This window comes from Eretmochelys imbricata, chromosome 2 (genome assembly GCF_965152235.1).
Source record: "Eretmochelys imbricata isolate rEreImb1 chromosome 2, rEreImb1.hap1, whole genome shotgun sequence".
Taxonomy (NCBI): Eukaryota; Metazoa; Chordata; order Testudines; family Cheloniidae; genus Eretmochelys; species Eretmochelys imbricata.
The window spans coordinates 37247812-37273443 of NC_135573.1; the positions used below are offsets into that span (position 1 = coordinate 37247812).

At 43.3% G+C, this 25632-nt stretch overlaps 1 protein-coding gene across 2 annotated transcripts in view; it reads left to right on the forward strand.

Moving 5' to 3' along the window:
- RRM2B (ribonucleotide reductase regulatory TP53 inducible subunit M2B) overlaps positions 1-25632 on the forward strand; it is a 37754-nt gene that overhangs the window by 1213 nt on the left and 10909 nt on the right. For both annotated transcript variants that reach the window (XM_077809901.1, XM_077809902.1), the window contains exons 2-6: positions 10099-10254; positions 14077-14193; positions 16475-16608; positions 17762-17856; positions 22511-22644. In XM_077809901.1, coding sequence (XP_077666027.1) covers positions 10099-10254; positions 14077-14193; positions 16475-16608; positions 17762-17856; positions 22511-22644 — 636 coding nt within the window. The remainder of the gene's footprint in view (positions 1-10098; positions 10255-14076; positions 14194-16474; positions 16609-17761; positions 17857-22510; positions 22645-25632) is intronic.

The following is a 25632-nucleotide window of genomic DNA, read 5'->3' on the forward strand; positions in this document are numbered from 1 at the left end:
AGTGTGTTTTGTTTTTTAAGTTGACTGCATCTTTGTAATGAAATACATTTTTGCATAGAAAAAAGTCTAAAAAAAATGGACACCGGGGCTGCCAAACATCCTTTGATTTGGTCTCCTTAGTTTGGCTAAGTTCATAATAAAACATTTTGCTTTTAAAATATGGGATATCTTTGTTGATCTGAGTCTGAGCATGCACTCCTTGATTTCAATGGGAGTTCCGGCTACACCAGGAACACATAGGTCCTTGGGGAGCTTTTGAACTCTATCATATAGTAGTTGCTAAATTCTAGGGAAATGTCAAATAAATTTTAAGTGTTTACGTGTATTTTGTCTTTTCTAAATTTAAATAAGGAAATTTGGTTAAGCCCTCTCCTTAAAGTGATATTAAGGGGTTTGACTTAAAAAGACAGGTAAATACTATCTTCTCTTGGGAGCGTTGTGATAATTAATTTGCTTGTAATGCACTCTGTAAGTGCTGAAATTCACTAGAATCTGAACAAAACCCTCCAGAAGTTGGAGGCCAAGTATGTTTGGTGATTTGTCTGTTACCCCATTGTTTAGATATTGATAGCTATGCAGGGATCCCAGCACAATTTATTGGTTATTTATATTCGAGTAGTGCCTAGAGGCCCCAACCAAGATCAGGATCCCGTTGTGCTAGGTACTGTACAAAGACTTAAGATATATCTATGTGGCACATTGAGTCCAGGCTCTGATCAGGTTTGAGCCCAAGCCCCCCTTCTGTCCACGACAACTCAGTCTAACTTGGGTCAGCAAGCACTCTGGTCTTGGGGTTCTAAGATCCTGCTGGGGGAGTCAGAGCCCGAGTCCTGCTATAGCTCAGATCCAAGCCTTGTCATTTTGCAGTGTGGACACAAGTCAAACTGCAGATCCAATTCAAAAGGTCTGCGTAGTGCAGTGTGGGTGAGTTAGCATGGCTTTGATACCTTTATTAAATCCAAAGGCCAATACAGTTGCTCTAAATGTGGCTAAAATGCCTAAATAATAAGCAGTTTACTACACCTAAACAGTAACAAAACATTCATAAGTATTTGATCAAGTTACTTACAAACAGGTTAAACCCAGGGGTTATTAGTAAGGCTCAGATTTTGTCATGGATATTTTTAGTAAAAATCACGGACAGGTCACGGGCAATAAATAAAAATTCACAGAAGCCCGTGACCCGTCCATGATTTTTACTAAAAATATCCTTGACAAAAGGAGGAGGGTCCAATCCCTACCCTGGCGGCTGGGCTACTGCGGGGTCCCCCTGCTGCTGCTGCTGGGCTGCTGAGGTGGGGGTGGGAGGCTCCTGCCAACTGCTGCGGCTGGGCAGCAGCACGGATCTCAGCCATCTGCGGTGAGTGGGAGCTCTGGGGGACCCACAGGGAGCTCTGGGGTCCCCCTGCTGCCCAGCAGATAGGAGCTGCTGCGGGCCGGGGCAGAAAATGTCAGAGGGGTCTCTGGAAGTCACAGATTCTGTGACATAATCGTAGCCTTAGTTATTAGACCCATATTGGTTGGCTCCACTGCGGTCATGCAGGTATTAGCATTAAACCCTTTAAGAGTTTTCTTTCTTATGTCCTTTAACAAACAAGTGATGTCATTGCCAATTACTGACTTCAGCTGAAAGCCTATTTGAGACAGTTCATCCTTATTTCTAGTCTTAACCCAGATAAGTTTTACAACCGACTTTCTTCCCAAGGCCTTTCCTTTCCTCCTCCTTGCTGCTCAATAGTTTCTTCATTGCACTTGAATTCACATAGATTTTAACACAGGTGTACAGGTTGGGATGGGCCATGTTGGCTCATTTGAAAACAGATTTTTTTTGTCTTATTTAAAACCATCTCCAGTTACCCCTGTGGGTCAGAGGCCTTCTTTTTAGAAACTTCCCCTTATCTCATTAGTAAAGCTAAGATGATGTCACAGATTCCATGACTTCCAGAGACTTCTGAAACATTTTCTGCTTCAGCCTCAGCATGGTGGGGCTGTAATTATCAGCTGATGGGAGGTCCCTCCTCCCCCCCCCCCCCCCCCGCAGATCCCAACTGCAGCAGGGCTCAGACTCTCATCCCACCGTCAGCCCCATTTTGTCACAGTTATTTTTAGTAAAAGTCAGAGACAGGTCATGGGCTTCTGTGAATTTTTGTTTGTTTCCTGTGACCTATCCCAAACTTTTACTAAAAATAATTGTGACAAAATGTTAATCTTACTCATTAGTTACTCTTTCAACCAGACATCCTCCCTACTTTATTACTTCTGGCCTTGTAACTTATTATTTTCAAGGCCTTTGTTATACAGACAAAACTGCACAGGATCGTTTCAGGGGACAAGACAAGATGTCACGTTTATTATAATAACACAATTTGATTTATGAACAATAACTAATATCTAATAGCTATGTGCGCGCGCACACTCTCTCTCTCTCTGTGTTCTGCAGCTGCTAGATAGTTACCAGTCCTGACTGTAGCCTGAGTTCGTGGCTTAGGTTCGTAGCTTGTGGCGGCTAACTGGCCAGGAAAGCCGGGCACAAGGAAGGGCTGGGTCTCTGTTGGGCATGCACCAATGCCTTCCATGTTGGCAGCAGAATGTTACCCTCCAAAGTCTTCCATCTCACCCATCCTTTTTGTAGGCTTCAGTTTGAATCCAGAGACTGTAGGTCTTGCTGTGTCGCGCTGCCTCTGGGTTCCGTGTGATTGATCACCCATCAATTGCAGACATGACTTTCAGCCTAAGACCTGGCTTTGATGTTTCTTCAGTTGTACTTTTGTTCTTTTTTTTTTTTTAGGGTGGACTCTTCTTGCTTTGTCAGGGCTGTTGTCTGGATCTTCAGTCGTTGTGTTTACACTTTATTTCATCAGGACAGTCTGGGGCTGGAGGTTGATTCCATCATCCATACATACCTCATTCACACATCTAAACTACATTAATCAGATTACAGCAGGGTTTTGCAAAAATGAAGTGAGCATTTTAAAATGGAGTTTGGGACAAGTTAAAGTGGAGTTTGGGTTACAACATGGATAAGTGTAAGGAATGGCAAACAGTGAACAGAAGTTACAATGTTGAAACAGTGTAAGTTTCAGTGATTTAAGCAGCAATTGGATTGAAAGTGAAACTCTATTAGCCAGTTATTGGGTAACCAGTTTTATGAATGAATGTTGTTTATTAATATAACTTCATAAGCAAAGTTTTATGAATGAAAGTGAACAATTAAAAACAGTTTCATTGATCAGTTCTACACCTTCCTTGTACTTGCTAGTCAGGGCCTTTCTTTACAACACACATGTCCTTAATCAAACTAATTCTTTAATTGCATATTTGTCCTACACAGGATTAGAAGCTAGGTCCTCTGAATCCCAGTCATTACCTTAGTCGCAGGACCATCCTGACACCAAGCAAGCAGCTGAGCTCCCTGCTTTTTTCAGTAGAAGGCTATTGGTAATTGGAAAATCATCCTCATTTTAGCAGATAAGGCCCTTGTATGCCCAGGTCAGGGTCTTACAGGTGCTGAGGGAAATCAGAAAAGGGACAAGTACTTATTGTCCCAATGCTGGTCTCCATGCTACTGATGATAAAATGTTATTGTTCCCACTGTTTTGGAATGTCCTTCCCATCTTCTCTTCCTACTCTGGAGTTTGCTTTAAGATTTCCTCCATCATTTTCGAGGTTATTTCCCTCTTGTGTATGCCCCCTGTACCAAAGCTAGGAGGGTGGGGAGTTGTGGGGTGAATGGGTGGAAGACAGTGAGGTTGCATGTTCACTCCTGCAGGCTGTCCTTGCACTGGAGGGTGTTACCTTGAGGTGAGTCCCTAGAAGACATAGAAGGATATTGTTAAAAAAGACAATGGGCAAACTGGGAAAATAAGCTGCACCTCTGTTTGCCAGGATGGTGTCTTTTAGCTAGTGCCGGAGGAGAATAGAAACACTAGCTATATGGACAGCCCTGAGAGAGCTGCTTTGTCTTACAATGTGCATGCTAAAATAGAGCTCACTCTGATTGAAATTCTCTTTTATAAACACCTGTAGATCAGCAGAGTGCACTGCATAATAAACTTTTTCAATTATTGGTTTGGACACAAAGCATTGTGCTTTAAAATGCCTTGCAGTCTGTAGACAGACAAGGTGGATGAGGTAATATCTTGCACCCTGCAATCTCTGTGCATTGTGGAATGCCTCTGTAGGCTGATTTTTGGCAATGTACCTCCACAAAATTTAATGTACCTAATGTGACCCTATACCCCATATTCTTCTTAGAGATATTCTTATGATATGAGTATGGCATAACTAAGATATGTTTTGTGCAAGATGGGTCATGGGAGGTATCACTGAAAAGGTTATGATTTACTGAATGTAATTATTCAATTTGTAGGCCTGTATCTGAAGTTAGAAATATTAGCTATGTAATAATTACAACTGTGTTTTCACCTGGAGAACACCCACCAGACAGTATGTAATCAGCCTGTATGGGCCATTAGGAAGGACAATAGGACTTTGAAGCTACTAATCTCCCTCCTTCCAGAGAGGTTTCCTGGGATGCTGTGTTGACACTGCAGGGTCATGTGATCATGTCACCTGGTACAGGATACCATCTTGAAATGCTGGTACTTTTCCACAGGAAGGGGGTGAGGGGACAAACTAGAAAACAAGGTTCCCACCATATTCAAATCCTGTTTAATACTGGGGAATGAGTTAATCAGGGCTCTTCTCCACTGCTTCCCTGCCCAAAAAGGAAGACTGCTGAAAACACCTGAAGGATCAAAGGAACTAAGCTGGGGGAGGCAGGGGCTGAGCCCAGGCGAGAAAGGTCAGCCTGTAAAAGGAATTTCTGGAGATTTAAGCTGCAAGCAGTGCAGTTTACCTTCAAGAAACTCTGCAACCTGCTTGAAACAACATTTAGGGTGAGAAATTATTTGTAGCCAATATTCCTTAGGGTGTATCTATGCTGGCAGAGTTACAGCACCGGCAGTTAACAGAACCACTCAGAGAGGGCTGAAGGAAAACCACTGTTGTGTGTTCACACTGTCAGCTGCCCGCGCAATAGTGTGTTCGCACTTGCGGCGGTATTCAGAGCAGTGCACTCTGGGTAGATATCCCACAGAGCATCTCTTCCTTTTCTGTCGCTAAGAGTTGTGGGAAGGCGGAGGTCATTGCGGGGCATCCTGGGTCCTATCCCAATGCCCCGTGATGCATTGCTTCACATCCCAGCAATCCCTGTGCTTCCGTCCGCATTTGGCGCCATCTCTCAATGGTTTGTGTACTGCGCACTCTGCCTCTTCGGTCTGCAGGAATGGATCACACGTTTTTTACCAGTATGCTGCTCACTCTGACTAATACATCAGGCGTGGCAGTAGAGTTATTTCTTAAACTACAAAGACGAGGAGTGCGATATTGATCTTGCCACGATAGTAGCTACAACACAAGATTGCTTGTGGCATTCGTGGAGGTGCTGACCACAGTGGAAAGCTGCTTTGGGGCTTGGGAAACAAACACTGACTAGTGGGATCACGTCGTGATGCACGTCTGGGATGACAAGCAGTGGCTGCAGAACTTTCAGATGAGGACAGCCACATTCACAGGACCGTGTTATGAGCTCACCCTGCCCTGCGGCGCATGGACACAAGAATGAGAGCTGCCCTGTAGTTGGAGAAGTGCGTGGTGATTGCACCGTGGAAGCTGGCTACTCCAGACTGCTACTGATCGGTCGCTAACCAGTTCGGAGTGGGAAAGTCGACTGTTGGACTCATGTTGTCGGACATGGGCAGGGCCATTAATTGCATCCTGCTCCGAAAAACTGTGACTCTGGGCAAAGTGTGTGATGTGGATGGCTTTGCACAAATGGGTTTCCCTAACTGCAGAGGGGCAGTAGATGGCATGCATATTCCACCTAGCTACCGAATACATTAATCACAAGGGGTATTTCTCTATGGTTCTCCAGGCGCTTGTGGATCACCGTGGGCATTTCACGGACATTAACCCAGGCTGGTCCGGAAAGGTGCATGACGAGGTCTTTCGGAACACTGGACTGTTCAGGAAGCTGCAAGCAGGGACTTTCTTCCCAGACCAGAAGATCACTGTTGGGGAAGTATACATTGTGATCCTGGGAGACCCTGCCTACCCCTCAATGCCATGGCTCATGAAGCCATACACGGGGCACCTTGACAGCAGCAAGGAGCGGTTCAACAACAGGCTGAGCAAGTGCAGAATGACTGGAGTGTGCATTTGGCCATTTAAAGGCCCTCTGGCGCTGCCTTTACGGGAGGCTGGACCTGTCTGATGACTATATTCCTCCACTTATAGCCGTGTACAGTACGCTCCATAATATTTGTGAAGGGGAGGGTGAAACCTTCACTCAGGGCTGGACTGCTGAGTCTCAGTGCCTGGAGACTGAATTTGAACATCCAGAGACCAGGGCTATTAGAAGGGCGCAGCGTGGGGCCATAAGGATCAGGGATGCCTTGAAGCAGCAATTCGAAGCTGAAAGCCACTCATATTTGTTGCTATGCTCAGGAGTGCAGTGCTTATACTGCTAGGAGGTGATTGTGATTGGTGCAGACGATGCACTGTGAAGGTTTAAGAAAATTTCCTCTTGCTTTGGAGGTCACTGTTTGCTTTTAATTAATGGAATAAAGATTGCTTTCAAACTAACACAATTCTTTTATTAAAAAAAACAAAAACTGGAGGAGAGAGACAAACAAAAAAGCACATCAGCACTGAGGGGGATGGGGGAAGGGAAGGTCCCAGGAGGAGGTGGGGTCCCGGGACAGTTAAAGATTTGTGTATGTCCAGGTATCATATGCAACCTTGTCCTTTGGAGTACAGTGCAGTGGGTACTGAACTTCAGCAGAGCTAAACTGCAGAGGGACAGGTGTTGAGTGCAGTGGTTACTGGGAGTCTGCAGTGCTGTGATGGGGGAGGAGTGGAATGCTGCGGGTACAGACTGGAGCCAGAAGGTTGATAAGTCTGTGTTGGTGGTGTCTGGGGGGGCATGGGAAAGAGTTTTGCGACTGTGGCTTCAGGGGATGGCGGGTGCGAAGCTGCTCAGTTTGCAGTGCTAGTAGCACTTGGAGCGTGTCCGCTTGGTGCTCCATAAGTTTAAGAGCCACTCCCTGGCTTCCTTCTGGTGTGCCGCGTTCTCCTTTCGGTCCCTCCTCTTGCTGTCCCGCCACTCCTTCAGTTCCTGTTTTTTGGCTGCAGAGTGCATCATGACCTCACACAGAAAGTCCTCCTTAGTTCTTCATGGCTGCTTTCTAATTCTGTGCAGCCGTTCAGCCGGCGATAACAAAGATGGAGACTAGGCTCCCAAGGTCATATCTGTGAAGCAAAAATGCAACATTTTACGGAAGCAGTATTGTTTGCAACACACAGACCACTGAGTCAGTGATTTAAAACAGCCACTATTCACATACGTGTCACTAACTGGTTGACCCCAGGCAGCACACATGAGCCACAAGACCCCCAAAATGGTGAGTAGCCGCAGGGGAAATAGGTGTTCCTGGACCCTACTGTACACTGGGCACATGGGTCTTGGGGCCCCACATTTTCCACAGGCTGTGTTCATTATGGAAGATATCTCACTGCTGAGGGTGAGCAGGGAATCAAGGGAGGGTCTTCTCCAAGACTGCGGCTTCCACCCTGGCCTTTATGCAGCTTGCCTGTGTGCAGCAATGTGTGCTCCCCCTTGCCTGTGTGCTCCCCCCCCAAGTGATGGCAATGTGGCGTGGGAAAGTTACACTTAATGGGGTTAAGAAACAAAGCAGCTCTGCCAAAGAACCCACAGTAGCAGATTGCCCAGTATCTCCATGAGAGTTTCCTGGAGATCTCTGAGGCAGATTGACTCCCTCACTTCATGGGAATTAACAGCCTGTTCCGCCATTCAGACTAGGCACGTGGTGGTATGCGCATCACAGACACAAGCCTGCTTTCTGCAACCCTTCTGCCCCCAATAACTCGCTTCAGTGATTCCCAAAATCAAAGCCACTTCCAGGGGTCTCCTCTCCTGTTTACGTTTCGCCAAGCTCCAACAGCTGTGACTGGCTTGCCTCCTTCGCGGTAGAGAAGAGCTCCTGGCTGCATGCATCTCAGGTCTCCGAGTCATCCTCTTTCTCTGGGTCCCCCGCCCTCTCCACATCCTCATCCAAGATTTCATCCTGCTGGCTTGGTCCACTCCTGACTGGCACGTGAGCCACTGAAGTATCCACAGTGGACTTCGCAGTGGAGGTGGTGTCGCCACCGAGTATCATGTGCAGCTCTTTGTAGAACCGGCAGCTCGTGGGCGCCTTGTGGTAGGCGTTCCGCAGTTCCTTCACTTTGACCCTGCACCGCAGTGTGTCCTGGTCATGGCCCCTTTCTGTCATGCATCGTGAAATCTGTCCATAGGTGGTATAATTCCTTCGGCTTTAGCACAGCTGAGACTGGACAGCCTCCTCTCCCCAAATGAGGTCCAGCAGCTCGGCATTGCTCCAAGCCGGGGATTGCCTGGTGTGTGCAGCAGGCCTGGCCATCTGGAAAGATGTGCTGAGACCATTGCACGCGTCACCGAGCAAGCAGGAAGGGGACTTTCAAAATTCCCAAGGAATTTACGGGGTGAGAATGATTAATGATGGTTGTGGGATTTTATACTTCAGAGAAATAAAACTTTATAGCTTTAAGTCTCTGTTGTGGGTACCATTTTTAGTGGGGCAGGGCAGTGTTTAAAGGTTGAGCAGGCTGAGAGGGGCTCCCAGCTCCATTCAACATTGCAGAGGACAGCCACTACCAGAAAATGTTGTTTAAATCCCCTTGTACAGTTTTATTCTATTACACCATGAAATACTTCCTGGTAGAGTTCTACATCACAGCAGTTTCAGGGTGGCTGTCCATATGGGGTTCTTGTATAATATCTAAAATCCTCTGGGTCAGGTGGCATTGTTTGCAAAAATGCTGTCCAGTGGCTCTTAGTATGGACAAGGTGGTAGGAGCATTATCAGTGGTCCTGTTCTTGTCCCTTTTCTTCAGGTACTTTTGCCAGAGCTCCTTTGCTTTGATATGGCACTGGAACCAAGTCTGGGAGTGTCCCTTGCAGTCATTTGCTATGACAATGGCTTGAGGATGTTTGCATTCTGGTGATTCTTATGCAGCTATAACTGGATGTGCAGCTCTCCAAAGAGGGCAGTCAAGTCCAGGAGCTCTGCAGGGGTCCAAAGAGAAGCACCAAGGTGCATGACTGATATAATGGGAATATGAGCCTGGGAGTGTGAACTCACTACTTCCTGGTATCGAACAGGGGCACACCTGGCTGCCCATCAGCATTTAAATAGGAGGATGACATCCAGTGAAGATGAAATCCGAGCAGTCGAAGGCAGACAGATACACAGACAGGTTGATGCATGTATGAAGCATTGCAGTCTGGTAGCAGTCGGAGGACTGCCAGACTTGGAGTAGTTAGGAAGGCATCCACACAAACGCTAAAGTGGTGGGGGGAGGGGAACCTTACTGTAAAGTTTTTCCTGTTCCAGACAGGGTTAATTACTGCAACCTGAGACGCCAAATAATGTACTTAAAAACAGTATGTGTGGACACAAGGACTTTAATGGGAGCAAACCAGAGCTAATCAGATGTAACATCCCTGCATGGACAAGCCCTGAGTAGCTGTGCTAGACACAAACTGGTAGTGGGGTTATGTGACCTTGCATGTGCATTCAGTTCAACGTTGTTTGCTCCATGAATCTTGGCAATACAAGTTGGGTTTCTCCATTGTATTGCACAGAGACTTTTTTGCAGTGTAGAATCAGACATTTCCTGACATTGCTGCACCTACTACAAGGCAAACTTCTAGGGATGTTACTTATTAATTTACAACACTCAAAATTGTTCTAGGTAGAGCCAGGCAGAAAGACAAAGCAATAAGCTATGGTAACAAATAGTAGGGATGGCGGAAGGAAGAGCAAGGGTTACAGCAGAAGATCCTCCAGTTACTTGGTTTAGGCATGTGCATATCTCAGTGGTTTAATTCAGAGGAATTTTTTTATCTTTCCTCAGATGAATTATTTTAAAAAGAAAGTAAGTGGTGGAATAATAACGGGGAAATAATCCTCTGAAATGACACTGCTTTTTCTTTAGGGTTTCCCTTCAGATGCTATTGAAAATGACTTTAAACCAAATGAAGAGCCTCTTCTCAGAAAAAATCCTCGTAGATTTGTCATCTTCCCACTCCAATACCCAGATATATGGAACATGTATAAAAAGGCACAGGCGTCCTTCTGGACAGCAGAAGAGGTGAGTGTGATGTTCTGTTTGGGACACTCAGAATCGTAAGCCACAGTGTGATCTCTCTGCCTCAGCAAGTCTCAGCCTTGTTGGAGATGAGATTTTCAACTGCCTGCCACTCCAGTCTGTCCTTGACACTCTGCTGGTCTACACCTTGCCCATGCAATTAACAGCTAGCGAACCCCAGAGACGTCTCACTGTGATGCTCACAGAAATTAAGTTCGCTGCCTCCAAAGAGAGTGTACATGCCAGCCTGTTAGGTTAGCTGAAGACTCACACTTCACTTTAGAGTATACCACTGATATTATTTTGTAAATAAAACAAGAATGAGTTTATTAATAAAGAACAGAGATTTAAGTGATTCAAGTGGGGTTCACAGGGGTCTGCTCTGGGTCCAATATTGAACATATTTATTAATGACTTGGATATAGGTAGAGAGAGCATACTGATCAAGTTTGCAGATGAGACAAAGTTTGGTGTGGTGGAAGGGGGGTTGCCAATACTTTGGAGGATAGAGTTAACATTCAGAAGTATCTTGATAAATTGGAGAACTGGGCTATAAACAACAAAATGAAATTCAACAAAGGCAAATCTAAGGTGCTGCACTTGGGGGAGAAAAAACAAATGCATAAATACAGAATGGGGGAAAACTGGCTTGGCAGCCGCACTGCTGAAAAGGATCTGGAAGTTGTGGTGGATCACAGCCTCAACATGAGTCAGAAATGAGATGCTGTTGCAAAAAAAGCAAATGCAATTTTAGGTTGCATTAACAGAGGCATAGCATGCAAGTCATGAGAGGTGATAGTTCCGCTTTACTCAGCACTGGTTAGGCCTCAGCTGGAGTACTGTGTCCAGTTTTGGTCATGAATGTATAGAAAGGATATAGAGAAACTGGAAAGGATCCAGAGGCCAGCAACAATGATGATCAAAGGGATGTTCAAAGGAATGCAAGCCATACGAGCAAAGGCTGAAGGGACATGGGTATGTTTCGTTTGGAAAGGAGGCGATTAAGGGAGGGATATGAGAGTGGTCTTCAGATACATGAAAGGCTGCCACAAAAAAAATGGAGAAAAGTTGTTCTCTTTTGCCAAAGAGGGCAGGACAACAGGCAATGGGTTCAAACTACATAGCAGATTTAGATTAAATCTCAGGAAAAAATTCCTAAGCATAAGAACAGTAGGGCAATGGAACAGACTGCCTCAGGAGGTTGCAGAAGCTTCTTCACTGGAGGTTTTCAAAAGCAGGCTGGATAGCTATCTGTCTTGGATGGTTTAGACACAACTAATCATGCATCTTGGCCGGGGGTTAGACTAGATGACCCTTGTGGTCCCTTCTAACCCTATGATTCTGTGATACTAAGCAAGAGAAAAAGACAGGTATGATTGCAGACAAAACAAAAATAAAACGTGTTTTCTAGTATCTAAAGTTTAACAGATTACAATCTTGGTCTGAGGCAATTTCTCATCTGTTGTCAGGTTCCAGAGACTTCAGCCCAAATGGTTGAAGGATCCACCTTTCACAGATTCCAAGAGCTCTGGTCTCTTGTCCTCTAGGTGATGGATTAATGGCTTTTTGTTACCCTTATATTTCCCAAAGTCCATTGTCTCTGCCTCAAGAACCAGGAAGTCTCCCTGGGATGCAGAGACTTTCCCCTGGCTTGTTCACTAAACTCTCTCCTCCATGGTTGTTAGCTTGATAGCTTTACTTACCTTATGTGTAAATGTGCTCTTATTGTCCCCTGCCTGTAATCAAGCAGGTCAGACCTGTAAATACACATTTCTTTATCTAGGGCAGGCAGGGTTTGTGCACTGCCTTCCAAACACTTTTTAAGAATGTATTTCTAGTATACACATGTAACTCTTTTTACACAACCCATACATACATCACACAATGATTTTCAGGACTGGCATATGATCAGTTTAAATATTATACCTTACAAGACACCTTTTAGATACATATTATGATAAGTGTGTTGGGGTTAGTGAGTGTGTCAGGCCTGATATGTGTTGCAGTGTGGTGTCTTAGGGACACAGTGAGTACTATGGTCCAGTGGACAAGGCCCATGATTTAGTAGTCAGGAGACCTGACTTTTATTACAGGCTCTGCAGTTGACTTGCTGCATGTGGCCTTTGATGGGACACTTACACTCTCTGTGCTTCAGTTTCATCACTTGTAAAATGCTTTGAGATATATGGATGAAAATGCTCTATTGAAGTGCTAGCCACTATTATTATTTTTTTTTTTTTTAGGCAGATGATTGTAAACGGTGACAGCTGTTAAATATACATGTAGTTTACTCCAAGTTGAATTGATTAAATACTCCTTCCTACCTAATGACACTCCTTAGCTCTAAGTTAACGCACTTTCTCCACACCAGTCATGATTTTATAGACCTCTATCATATCCTCCCTTAGTTATCTCTTTTCCAAGCTGAAAAGTCCCAGTCTTATTAATCTCTCCTCATATGGAAGCTGTTACATATCCTTAATAATTTTTGTTGCCCTTCTCTGTAACTTTTCCAACTCCAGTATATCTTTTTTGAGATGGGCCGACCAGATCTGCACGTAGTATTCAAGGTGTGGGCATCCCATGGATTTATAGAGGCAATCTGGTATTTTCTGTCTTATCTATCCCCTTCCTAACGATTCCTAACATTCTGTTTGCTTTTTTGACTGCCACTGCACATTGAGTGGATGTTTTCAGAGAACTATCCATGACTCCAAAATTTCTTTCTTGAGTGGTAACATAATTTAGACCTGATCATTTTATAATGTATAGTTGGGATTATGTTTTCCAATGTGTTTTCCATTTATGAAGATTGAATTTTACCTGCCATTTTGTTGCCCAGTCACTCAGTTTTGTGAGGTCCCTTTGTAATGCTTTACAGTCTGCTTTGGACTTAACTAACCTACCAGTTCCTCCCACTCGCTGTCATTTTAGCACCAGTGCCATGCTTGACTGAATTGGGAATCTAACTGTAAGAATAAAGTTTTTGGTGTCTCATTGGTTTTCACATCTGGCCCTACCTAACTGCTGCCATGGTTTTAAAAAAAAAAAAAATACAACCCCTGCTAAGGAAGCTGTGGTTTCTACCCCAGCCAGAATTCACTGTCTTATAGAAGAGCAAACATGTAATGCTTTCTTATTGTCCCAAACAGTAGCCTTGTGGGAGAAATTAGATGTCACATAAAGAAAATCCTTGTCATTTTAAAGGCTCGTTGCAAAATGGGGTCTTTAATTGCAAGTATCATTAAAGACACATTGGAAAGCATCTCTGTTGTTTGACACACATTGAAGTTTTGAAATCCTGCTGCTTTACAGTGAGGAAATGTTTTTCACTTTCAGTGTTGTATGGTTCAATATCTAAAGTAGTTTTCCATTTCTGTAGTGTCTTTCATCCTAAAGTGCTTCACAGACTGATGAAGGGTGCTATGTAAAAGTAAATTGTTCTACTCTGCCATTAGAAATATCTTTGCAGACACACTATAATATAAGACATCTAGTGGTCATTCTAGTGACTCTAAATGGTGTGCATATTCTCTGAGTTTCCAAAGATCTGTATTTGTGTGGGGGAGGGCAGAGGGGAAGGGGTCATTTATAAGCTGCAAAGCAATTAAATTATGTTATGGTGGCAGATACACTACCGTACTTCATTGCTTTCAATGTGTTTGATTTTGAATTCAATTACAAATGTAATAAAATTCTCTAAACATTTTCAAGTTTGATCTCAAATAACTCCCAGCATCACTGATTTGCTTAAGCTTCTTCTATTTTTCTTCATGAGTTATCAACATGAACGGACAATAATATTATATTTTTTTTTACCATAAGGTTGATTTATCAAAGGACTTTCCTCACTGGAACAAGCTGAAATCAGAAGAAAAATACTTCATCTCTCATGTCCTGGCTTTTTTTGCAGCCAGCGATGGAATTGTAAATGAAAATTTGGTAAGGCATCTTTACAATGAGCCCATTTCTCAAGAGTTACCATTCATCTGGCTAGCAAAACCTCTTCATTTCAATTTTGACTTAATATAATCAAGTGACTCTTTATTGTTTACAGGTTGCATTTTCTCTTTTCCACATCATTTCAGTTTTGCTTAGACATCTGAGCAACCTGTTCTCCCTGGGCCACTATTTAAGACAAATTAGGCCTGTGACGGGTTTGGGCCCTTTGGGATGTCACCTGATGTGCTCGCATGCCACTGAGTCAGCCTATTCTGCCAGTCTGGTCCCCTTTACCTGACCTTGCTGGGATAGGCTCACAAGCCTCTTCCAGCCAAGCACACAGGCAGGGCCATACCGAGCTGCACAGAGAGACAGAGATCCGTTCTGGAAAGATTCAGCCTTAGGGGCTTGCTCCAACGCTCTGGTGCCCACTCTTTTTAAGGGGTACAAACACAAAGGTTTTATGAAATTTGACCCCTCCCTCAATGTGGAGGGAGATATGCACAACTTCTTGCCCTCTCAGTTAGAAATTACCTAAACTGGGTTATATTACAAACAAGAAATAAGTTTATTAACTACAAAAGGTGAATTTTAAGTGAATGTAAGAGATAACAGACAGAACAAAGCAGATTACTAACCAAATAAAGCAAAATAGGCAAGCTAAGCTCAATATACTGAAGAAACAGGTTACGAAATGTAAATTCTCAGCCTAAATGTTATTTTAGGCAGGCTGCAAAGTTTCTGTGGTTCAGAGTTCCAGTTATATTCCTTTTCAGACTGGAACCCTGTCTCAGTCTGGACACCCCCTACCCCGCCCCCGCCTTCCCTTCAGCTGGCTTTAGCAGTCTTTCTTCTTGAGCAGACAAGTCATGGAGAGGAGGAGTCCCATTTGCCTTCTTCCCTACCCTTAAATAGGATTTACATAAGTCGGGAATCCTTTGTTTCCCAAATTTGACCCCTCTTCCCTTCCAGTGGAAAGTTACAAGAAGTCCCAGGTAATGTTTATTATCAGGTGATAAGACCACCTGACTCTGTAGTATCACAGCGTACATGAGTCAGTGGCAGTATCAAGGGTCTGCAGGAAGGCCAAGCCTTTTCACAGTCCATTGTCCTCGCTCATGGGCCATCGGCCTTGTCTTGCTTTTCCATTGTTGTACCTGAAGTATTAGCAATGGGCATCACCCAAAATAGCATAGTTGAAATACAGATACATAGACAATATTCCTAACTTCAAATACAGAAAAGATACAGGCGTACAAATTGGTTAATCACATTCAGTAAATTATAACCTTTCCAATGTTATCTTACAAGACCCATCTTGCATAAAGTATATCTCAGTTGTCATATTCATATCATAAGCATATTTTCATAAAGAATATGGAGTGAAATGTCATAAGGCTCACACCAGTATAGTCGGAAGGATTCCAACCACTCCGTTCCTGGAAACAATCTTTAAGTCCTCCCTTCCAGGGGACTGTGTTCATTTTTGGCTCTTTAGGAATGGAAGATGGGATTGAACTTCTCCAGTGGTGTCATCAGTGTTTCTCTTAGAGTTGGTTAAAATCATACTCTCTCTCCCTAACATAGCACTTTTAAAAAACCATAGGGGATACTACCATGTCCTTGCCAGTGTTCTTTATCTCAGTAAAACTTATTCTAAGGACCTGTGTTTACGAAGGTGACTTGTTGGGGATATCTCTGAATCTACCAGGTCTACAAGGAAGTGATGCATCTCCCCTTTCTGATTATATGGATTTTCCATTTGTAGTCACGCTGTGGCTGCAAGATATCTGACCTTAAACCGTCCATGGTGTAGGCCTGAAAATGGCCCATCCTGGACCTTGTGCATATATAACTTCTGGGCGCACATCTAGGGAATACATTATAGTATGGGGTGAGGTTGGAGAAAGAGACACACATTCTCTATGACACAGAGATTTCGTGAAGTACTGGTTCATTTTATTTAATATCAAACCAAAATCCTGAGTGTTTGTGTAATGTGAAGTTTTCAGTGTTGCAGTATTCTGCTTTATACTTTCAGTACTTATACATCATACCTCTTGATTACAGTTTTATAAACTACATATACAGCGGCTTTATTTCACTTTATCAAAGAATAATTCCACAATCTGCTAGCTATTTGCATGCATGTTTGTGAAATGTTTCAATCCAACTGCCCCCATCCTTTCTCCATGGCAAGGGGGTTGCTTTTGTTCATCTCAGGGCTTGAAAATATTCTTTTGGGTAGTGCTAATACCCTAACTGGCACTTTTTTTTGTAGGTGGAGCGATTCAGCCAGGAAGTGCAAATCCCAGAGGCTCGCTGTTTCTATGGATTTCAGATTCTAATTGAGAATGTTCACTCAGAGATGTACAGTTTGCTAATAGACACGTACATCAAAAATCCCAAGAAACGGTAATTCTCAAAGTTGTCACAAAGTCATTGAACATATTATCTCAGTACTGGCTGTGCAGTCTAGAGGGCTAGTCATGTTGCACATGCCAGTATCACCTGCCTTCTTTCCCATACTGACTCGCTGGGTGGCCTTAGGAAAATCATTTATCATTTCCTGCTCTGTATTCCCCATCTATAAAATGGAGTAATAATAATACCTACTACACAGGAGTGTTATCAGGGTTAGTTAATATTTGTACAGTGCAATATAATTGATAGATTGAAACAGTTCGGTTATGGATCGTTCTAGGAATTTAATGCTATTTACTGATCTGGGTTTGGTAATAATGCTATCTGTCACTTTACTTGCATACAACTTGTTTGTTGCTAATATTTTTCAAAACCTTCCTTTAAAACTACCCTAGCCAGTTATTTATAAATTGAAATGTTGTGACCTTTGACTATCAGTTTTGCCGTATATGTCCACAAGAGAGTCTAATGTAAATATTAACAGTAATAACAATAGCAAAAAGTTAGTCTGTGGCTACAGATGTGTGGAGATACCATGGTCCTGTAGTGAGGGTCACGCAGAGCTGCATTTCCAGGGCAGCATCCTACACTGGAGAAGCTCAATATCTCCTGGAACTCCCAAGGTACATGGGTGGTAGGGAGATGGCTGCTGTGTCATCTTGTAAGCGTATGTCTCTACAACCTTTGGGGGTACTGAACACAGTTAGCTTTGCTAGCCAGAATCAGCAGTTGTATTCCACAGGGGCTGAAACTGTACCCAGATCCTGTGTGGGCCTGCAAGAGGAGCTGGGACGGGGAGTCTCCCTGAGGAGGAACTGGCTACTATCTGGCTTATAGTGTGAGATGCACCATACTCTAGTGGATAGGACACTGATTTGGTAGTTGAGAAACCTGGGTTCTATTCTTGGCTCTGCCATGTACCAGCTGTGTGAGCTTGGATAAGTGACTTTCCCTCTCTCTGTCTGTTTGCCCTTGTAGCTTTTGTCTGTTAGATTGTAAAAACTTTGGGGCAAAGACTGTCTCTTACTGTGTTTGTATAGTGTCAAGCAAAGTGGGATCCCAATCTCAGCTGGTGTCTCTAGGTACTAATATAATACAAATAAATTATAAGTGTTTGTAATATTACCTTTGTTTCATTCTATAGAGAATTTTTATTTAATGCAATTGAAACAATGCCTTGTGTCAAGAAGAAAGCAGATTGGGCCCTGAGGTGGATAGCAGACAGAGACTCAACTTTTGGTATGTAGCTTTTTAATTGGGTGATTACCCTTTGTTAATCTGAGGTATATATAATGGAGTTTTCTGGGTCTGAGCTGCAACCTTCCAGAACAGAATTTCTCCTATGTTTAAGGGTTACGTGTATCTTGAGTTTCAAGTCCAGCCGTGATTTCTAAAAAAAAGAAAAAATCAGATCAGTGCGTAGATCTTAATCCTGAGCTAATGACGTGTGCCAATGTCAAGGCCCAGTGGGAATCATAGGTGTAAAAGTTCTGGGGGCTTCTTGTGTTATGAATAAGTGATAAAAAGGCAATTATGACTTTAACATGGGTTCAACTAATACTCTGGGTGTGTCAGCATGTCCAAGCACACACACACACACACACACACACACACACACACACACACACAGACACCCCCACCCCCAAAAATGAAGTCATGTTACTGTGAGAACTTGTTTGATTCACTAGCATAGACACTCTTGTTTTGGGTGGGAAGAAATGAGGTGCAGGTTACATTGTGTATTTGGGGGGGAAAGAGGGATCATCCCAAGTAAGGTTTTTCTTTGGTAAAATTTAGACCATGTAGTGATTATTGGTGGCTTTCCTGAAAATATTTCATTGAGACTATTGAGAACTGTTAGTCAAGTTCCAAATGTCAGTTGTGGGGGGAACTATTTCCTTTCCTGCAATCTGCTGGTAGAGCTGCCTTGGCCAGATGTAACATAGGTATTTATACCTTATTTTCCTATTAGTGGCTCTGGCAACTTGTATTTTCTGTACTTTTTTTTCACTTTTTACCAGACATATTGCCAGATGTTTGTTGCATAGATGTTTCACTAGCTCTGACTTTGTCAGCTGACTGCTCAGTATGTTCATTCTAAAGTATAGCGGGACCCTGTTTCTTCTTCATGCAAAGTGATTGCTAGGGGGGTGAAAAGAACCCATTAGCCCAACTTCATTATGTTTTTTTTCAGGAGCATTCAGAAATAGACACTCCTGATTTGAGATTTCCAATGAGCATATTAAAAACTTTGTTACATATTTCAGTATGCAAGAGCCAGCCAGTAGGCATTCAGCAAGAAATTTTGCTATATGGGTTTTAATATCAGGTATTGCATTTGATCATTAGCTTTATGGACACTTATTTTTTAGGATTGTCTGGTATGTTTTTAGTTGTCAATTATTTTTCTTCCGTGTGAACTACAGTAAATATGCTATTTGTCTTTTAATTGTTTTCTCCATATGACCTTTCCCTAAATAAACCAGCAGATGGCACCTGCATTCCATTCATTGGAGTAGAAAAATAAATGTCCTTTTCTTAAAATGATCTGTGCATGGCGCAGGGGGCAAAGGTGCCAGAGTTTAAGGGACAGACTGTGTACCTCTGGAGACCAGGATATTTATCTATATACATCATCAGGATGCTTTAAAATGTGCATTTTATATGCATTTCTATGGAAACAGGGCTTTGATGGGGAGGAGTACATGGGCTTGAAGGCACTGGGGTGTAGAGTGGGAGGAAGAGAGGCAGAGTATGCAGTGGCCCAAGGTAGGGTGAAGAAGAGATGGCAGCAGAAATAGGAGGCAGTAGGAGTGAATTTGGGGACACAGAACTGGAAGGGATCTCTTGGATCATAGGGTCCCCTCCCCTGCTATCACAGACAACTCTGTCATATAGTCCTGTTCATAAATTTATTATGTTGAATTAGAGATGTAAGAGGTTAACCAATAAGCTTGATGCTTATTGGTTTCTGTTAATGATTAAACTTTGCCCGTGGTCCCTCCTGGTTGCTGCCCCACGCGCCCGGGACTCTGCTGCCGCCCGGCATCCCTGTGCACCCAACATCCCTGCATGCCCAGCAGCCTGGCTGCCACCTGGCATCCAGCACACCCAGGGTCCCTCCGGGCTGTAGGCCCTGCACCCGGGGTCCATTCTGGCAGCTGCGGGGGACCCCAGGCGAGGGGATGGTTATACAGTTACTGTTTTTACATTCAAGATGGGGATGTAAATAACATGTATCTGGATTGTCTGCCCCCACTGCTCCTATTGGGAAGATGTTCCAAAACCTTATTCTTTAGATGTTTAGAAACCTTCTTATTTCTAGCCTAAACTTATAGAGCCAGGCCATAGAGATCACAACTTCCCTAGTCTGCACCACAATAGCTCTGATGTTGAGGGGCAGGTGCAGATTCCATACCCTGATATTGATGTATTGTAGCATATATCTTTCTAACTTCCAGTACACACCCTTCAGGAAGGCCACTAGTACCTAGGCTAATGGTAAGTTCTTTCTGCTTGGCTGTCTGGCAGGTACGCTGTAGGACTCAGTCTCCTGACTGCATGCTTTAAATAGAGGAAGCTCCATAATTGGGACTTACTTAAAACAAGGCTGGCCGAAGCACTAGAATAGGTAGTGCAAGGAATTTCACAGTGGTGGAGGATGGGGCTAGATGAATTAATAGGTCTCATAAGATAATAATCGATAACCCCAGACTGAGGGCTCAGCTCCGCTTTCCTGTATATGATACAGTATGGTCTAGTTGGCCCTCCTCAGCTGAGGTTTCTACACTGATGTTACTGATCTTAATAGTGGAGATACACAGATTATTTTGCTTATTTAGACAAGCTGCTATTTGATCTCCAGTGAAAGAGCCCTGCCTTGGGACACTTCCCAGAGAACTTGCTAAGACTTTTTTGATTAAATCTTAGGAGAGCAATGCCATGAAGAATATTATGGTGCATATTTTTGGCTGGAAGGGAATGTGAGGAGGAAAGTTTGGGTCTATCCTATGTGGAAGACAAGTTGAGTCATTGTGCCACCTAGCTAATACACAGAATGTGTTACAAATACTTTATTGTGATTAAAGGGGTATTGCAAATAGAGTAGCAGTTCAAGACTCGTCGTAGACCCTCTTCCTTTAGCCGTTCCCCAGTTGCTCGCTGCAGGGTGATGTCTCCATTACGAAAAATATTCCACCTCTATTGTGCCTTTTACCCCCCAAATGCTCCACTGATTGGTTTGCAAGGCAGCTTGATTACTAGAGTTGTGCAGGTTGTCCTTATCATGAGCTTTTCTCACGAGTCCATAATCACCCTTCTCTGCATTCCCCTTGCAGAGGCCTTGGTGGACCTCCCCAAGTCACTTCCATTGTTTGTCTTTCTGGTTCTTTCGCTGCCACTGTTGGAAAGAGAAAACGGTTGAAAGGAATTGACCAGATAGAAGAATAACTCTTCTTGCACAGCAAACTAAACCTATGTGCTAAAAAGGCAGTGGAACCATTTCAGATTAATGGCCGCTGAAGAGATTAGCCTGTTCAGCTATCATAAGCATTAAGTAATAGAAAAGGAATATTTGCACTTCCATTGTACCATATGCAAATGTATTTCCTAAAATGGAGCATTTATAAATGAGCACTTCTTAAAAGTTAGACAAGGAAAACAAATTTTTCTGCATCCAAGTTATGTATTAAGAATTTTTCTGTTAGACTTCAAAAATCTCAACCCAGTGGTTATAAATTCATTTAGCGTTAGTTGTAACAACTTTAATTGTGAATACATCTGCTGATAATATGGATGTCAAAGTACAGTGCCTTATAGGATTTCACCATTAATTCAGCTCTGATTAGGCCTTTTTAAGATTAAAGTATTCTGGTGAATTTTGAACATAACAAATCATTAAGTATTGCTGTATTTGCTCTTGAGATTATACTAAATCTCCTGCACGTGTAGATTTTTTTCTGGGTAAATGCCTTTAAGCCTCTCAGTGTATGGTTTACATGCACAGCTATAACTCCTTGGGCTGTGAACTTGTTAAATCTCAGAGGCTGAACAGGCTTAGGCTAGTCATTACCTGGGTGAGAGATCTCCAAGAAGCACTCCTGATGATGCAGGAAGTGGTGCTGGGGATTCAGTAGGTGGCACTGTTCTCTGCAGTTAACATCAATAGCCTTTGTGGAGTCAGTGGCTACTGGGCAGTGGGTGGTGCTGTCATTAGGCTAAGGCATAAAACAGATTCAGATCATTTGTGGTCATTAAAGAGTTTCAGCTATTTTTGCAAGAGTCAAAATAATAATGCTCTAACTTCCCAGATGGAAGAAGCTATAGGAAGCAGAGTACTTCACAAATCTTAATGAATTGTCTTGCCTCTGTCAGGTAGGAGAATACTTTTCCCTTTATGTAGGAACCTGAGACCCAGACAGATTAGGCTCCCATAGGAAGTCTATTTCCCAGTCTTGTCAATTAGTCACAGCCACCGTCTACTAAGAGGAACAGGGGTATTAGGCCTGATGTCCTGGCCAGATGAGGCCTGATGTCCTGGCCAGATTTCAGTTTGAGCAATTAAATTCTTCCTTCTGAAATTCTCCCTTTACTTTCAATTGGATGTGCTATTTTTCCTCTCTTCCTGGTCTAAACTGCTGTGTGTTGAACACTTTTAATAGCTGTCCTGTTTCACCCCAAAAGTGGCTGCATTTCATTGGTGGGTAAATGATGTGTGCACGTACACGCATGTTGTGGGATCCTATGTGATGAAATGTAAAATATGGTACCTAAGTGGATGATGATTTCATGCTGTTCAGTATCAGTGTGTATCTAATGTAAGCTGCACGACTGACAAACTAGAAGCAAATTTGATTTTTCTGAGTCTTAATTGCCAGTGTATTGTATTAAACAGGGGAGAGAGTGGTTGCCTTTGCTGCCGTGGAAGGGATCTTCTTCTCAGGTTCTTTTGCTGCTATATTTTGGCTGAAGAAGAGGGGTCTGATGCCTGGACTGACATTCTCCAATGAGCTCATTAGCCGAGATGAGGTAATATGTGGAACGTTACATTTGGCCGGGGGCGGGGGGGCGGGGAATGCTCCTCTAGCTGAGAGCAGCGCGTGGCTGGGCTCTCAGTGAATCCCCAGGCTAGAGGGGAGAGGCACCATTTTTTTTGCACGTTCCCCTCTCCCCCTAGAGCTGCTGCCCACACACATTTGAGCAGAGCCTGATAGCCATGCTAATAAGGGCATTACTTCATCCACCTCTATCAGCAGCTGTGGGAGAGGAAAGGAAGAATTGCGTCAGGTGCTGAAGAGGTGGGGTTTCACAGGGGAAAAGGGAGAAAGCAGGTAAGTAGATGCAGAAGGTTGGGGGGCGCAAACACCAGTGAAAGAAGGGGAAATCCAGCAGGGCAGAGAGGGTGAGTTGCTGGCAAGATGGAGCTGTTTTGACATGTTACTGCTGATGGGGCTGGAAGAGGGCAAAGGCCTGAGTCAGCTCTCTGAAACCCAGCCTACCCTGACATGCATAGTAGGATTCCGCCAGAGCTTGTTACATGGACAGGTGCAGTATCTAGACTGGGTGAAGGAACTGGTTGACCTGTCCATTAACTTTAAGCCACACCCACAGTATCCTCTCACCCGTTCAGCCATAGCTCGGCTGAGGCAGTGAGAGGCAGTGGATGGTGGCAGCACCAGGAAGACTCACCCTCTCTGCTGGTGGTCACTCTTCCACACAGTGCAGCATGTAGCCCTGAGTCTGCAAACCTTGACATTACTGGGAACTGCAGGAGCACTGAAATCCTGTGAGGGAGTAGGCTATTTTTAGAACACGTTTAAAGGGAGAAGGGGTAGGAACAAGATTGAGAAATAAATTATCACTGGGCAGATGTTAAATGAATGTAGGAGAGCTTAAATACCACCATGTTCCCAGGCAAGAATAATCAACATCCTGAATAAAACTATTCACCTAAATCATCTTAAAAGGAAAAGAAATAAGATGAAAAAAAAATCCTAATTCACAGTGTGAGTAAGGAAGGAACTGGAGACACATGGCCCAAGAAACAAAGTGATGGTGAGTAATGGGAGAGAGCAGACTTGAGCCAGCACAGTGCTCAGCTTCCAGCACTGAGGGCAGCAGAAGTCAAATAGACAGCAGAGAGCAGCAGGTGTGCACGTGTACTGGACTGCACTGCCAGCCAGGGGTAGTCACATACATGGGATTCTACAGTGCAGCCTGTGTCCTCTAGCTTTACAATGGAGGTGCAGCCTGCTCACCCTAGGGTCCGAGTGTGTCTATGAATGCAATTGGCTTTGCACTGGCTTCTACCACAGCACTCAGGTGGTGGATGGTACAGGTTGCCTTGTCCCCTTCTGAAGCTCTCTCCAGTTACAGAACACAGTACTTGCACAGGGCCTTCTGCAGTGCTTGGTCCAGTGTAGGGGGTATTTCTACAGAAGTAGCTGACCTTGCTCCCCTTCTTGTTCCTCTAGTAACATACTGTAAATATATCTTGTGGAGTGGAACAACTGCGGTTCTGTCTTACTGGCACTGTTAGTGGGGAACGCTTTTTAACTTCAAATATTTTTAAGAGATTAAAAAGTATGGTGGCTTGTAATATATTTGTAAGGCTGCACCTGCCAGTATCTTTCTGATATTGAATATGCCAATCACTGTAGTAACATGTATCCTCCTACTCCCTCCTCACCCCATCTTGTAGTGATGGCTCCTCATGGGCGGGGCCTTGCACAGTTAAGGTGCTGTTGGAAAAAATACATCATGTTTAAAATCTGGAGCACTGCAGAAGCTGAAAGACAGATTAATTTGCAAGATCAACAGAGCAATGGTTGAATCTACTGGCATTGGCTTAAAATGGTAAAGGATTCCATCTCAAGGAAAATAGCCAGTAGCTCTCATTTACTCTAATTTAGAAAGAAGCTATATTATGATGAAAGAATTATTGAAGTACATGATAGGACTGGAAAATAAAGCAAGGTATGGCTCAAGCCTGAGGCAACTTTAATGCTTGGGAAAATAAATTCTACTTCATGTCCACTAATAAGATCCAGTTTAATTTTTATTGTAACCTTTTTCATGCAATCAATATGTGTGTGGTTTTCAGCAGAAGTTTTCGATAAAACTTACTTTTAGGTTAATGTGATGTAGGATGCTAAATACAATAGGTCCAACTGCCCGTTTGTGGCGTGTCATTCAGCACCAAAAAAACCCATAGTTTTCCAGTTCAATTTCCAATGGCATAATTGTAATTAAATAGCTAGTTATTGCAATAAAAGTACAAAGTGCACAAGGCATCTGTATTGGGAGAGGATCAGTACAAAACTAAAATGATAAAATAGCAATAAAAATCCTGTAAAGAAAAGAAAATATGAATTGTTTTGATGAACTGGTTAGATAGATTGTGGGCACCACGTAATGCATGGTTATTTGGGGAATGCACAAGCAGTCATTCTCTTTTAAGCGGGAGAGCCACAAATCTTAAAAATTTGCCAAAATCCATTAAAATATCAGGTAACATAATGAAAGTGCCAGACTGGCTTATGCTAGTAGTCCATTTAGTGCAGTATTATCTCTTTGACAGTGGGCAGCAACTGTTGAACCGAAGGAATGTGCAAGAAATCCTGCAGCAGGCAGTTAAGAGAGAAATTTTCCCCTGGGAATTTTATTTCTAATGCCCATTCAAGGTTGGCTTATCTGAAATCTATAACCCTTCCAAAACTCTTGGTTGGCTGATCTGTTTTAATCTTCACTGTTGTCGCTCTGGTTTTTTTTATTGTCCATATTCTATCCAATTCTCTTTTATTTTTATTCTTAATGTCCTTGATGAAATCTTGTGGCAAAGAAGCCTCCACACTAACTGCATGTTGCATGAAAATGTATTTTTCAGTGTTAGATTTGATCCCAGTAATGGAACTTGTTTTGTTAAATTAACCCTCCTCCTTTCTGCAAGAGCTCGGAGGGCACGTGAGAGAAGGAAAAAATCTTAATAAAGATAATTAAAATATCTTGAAACCATGA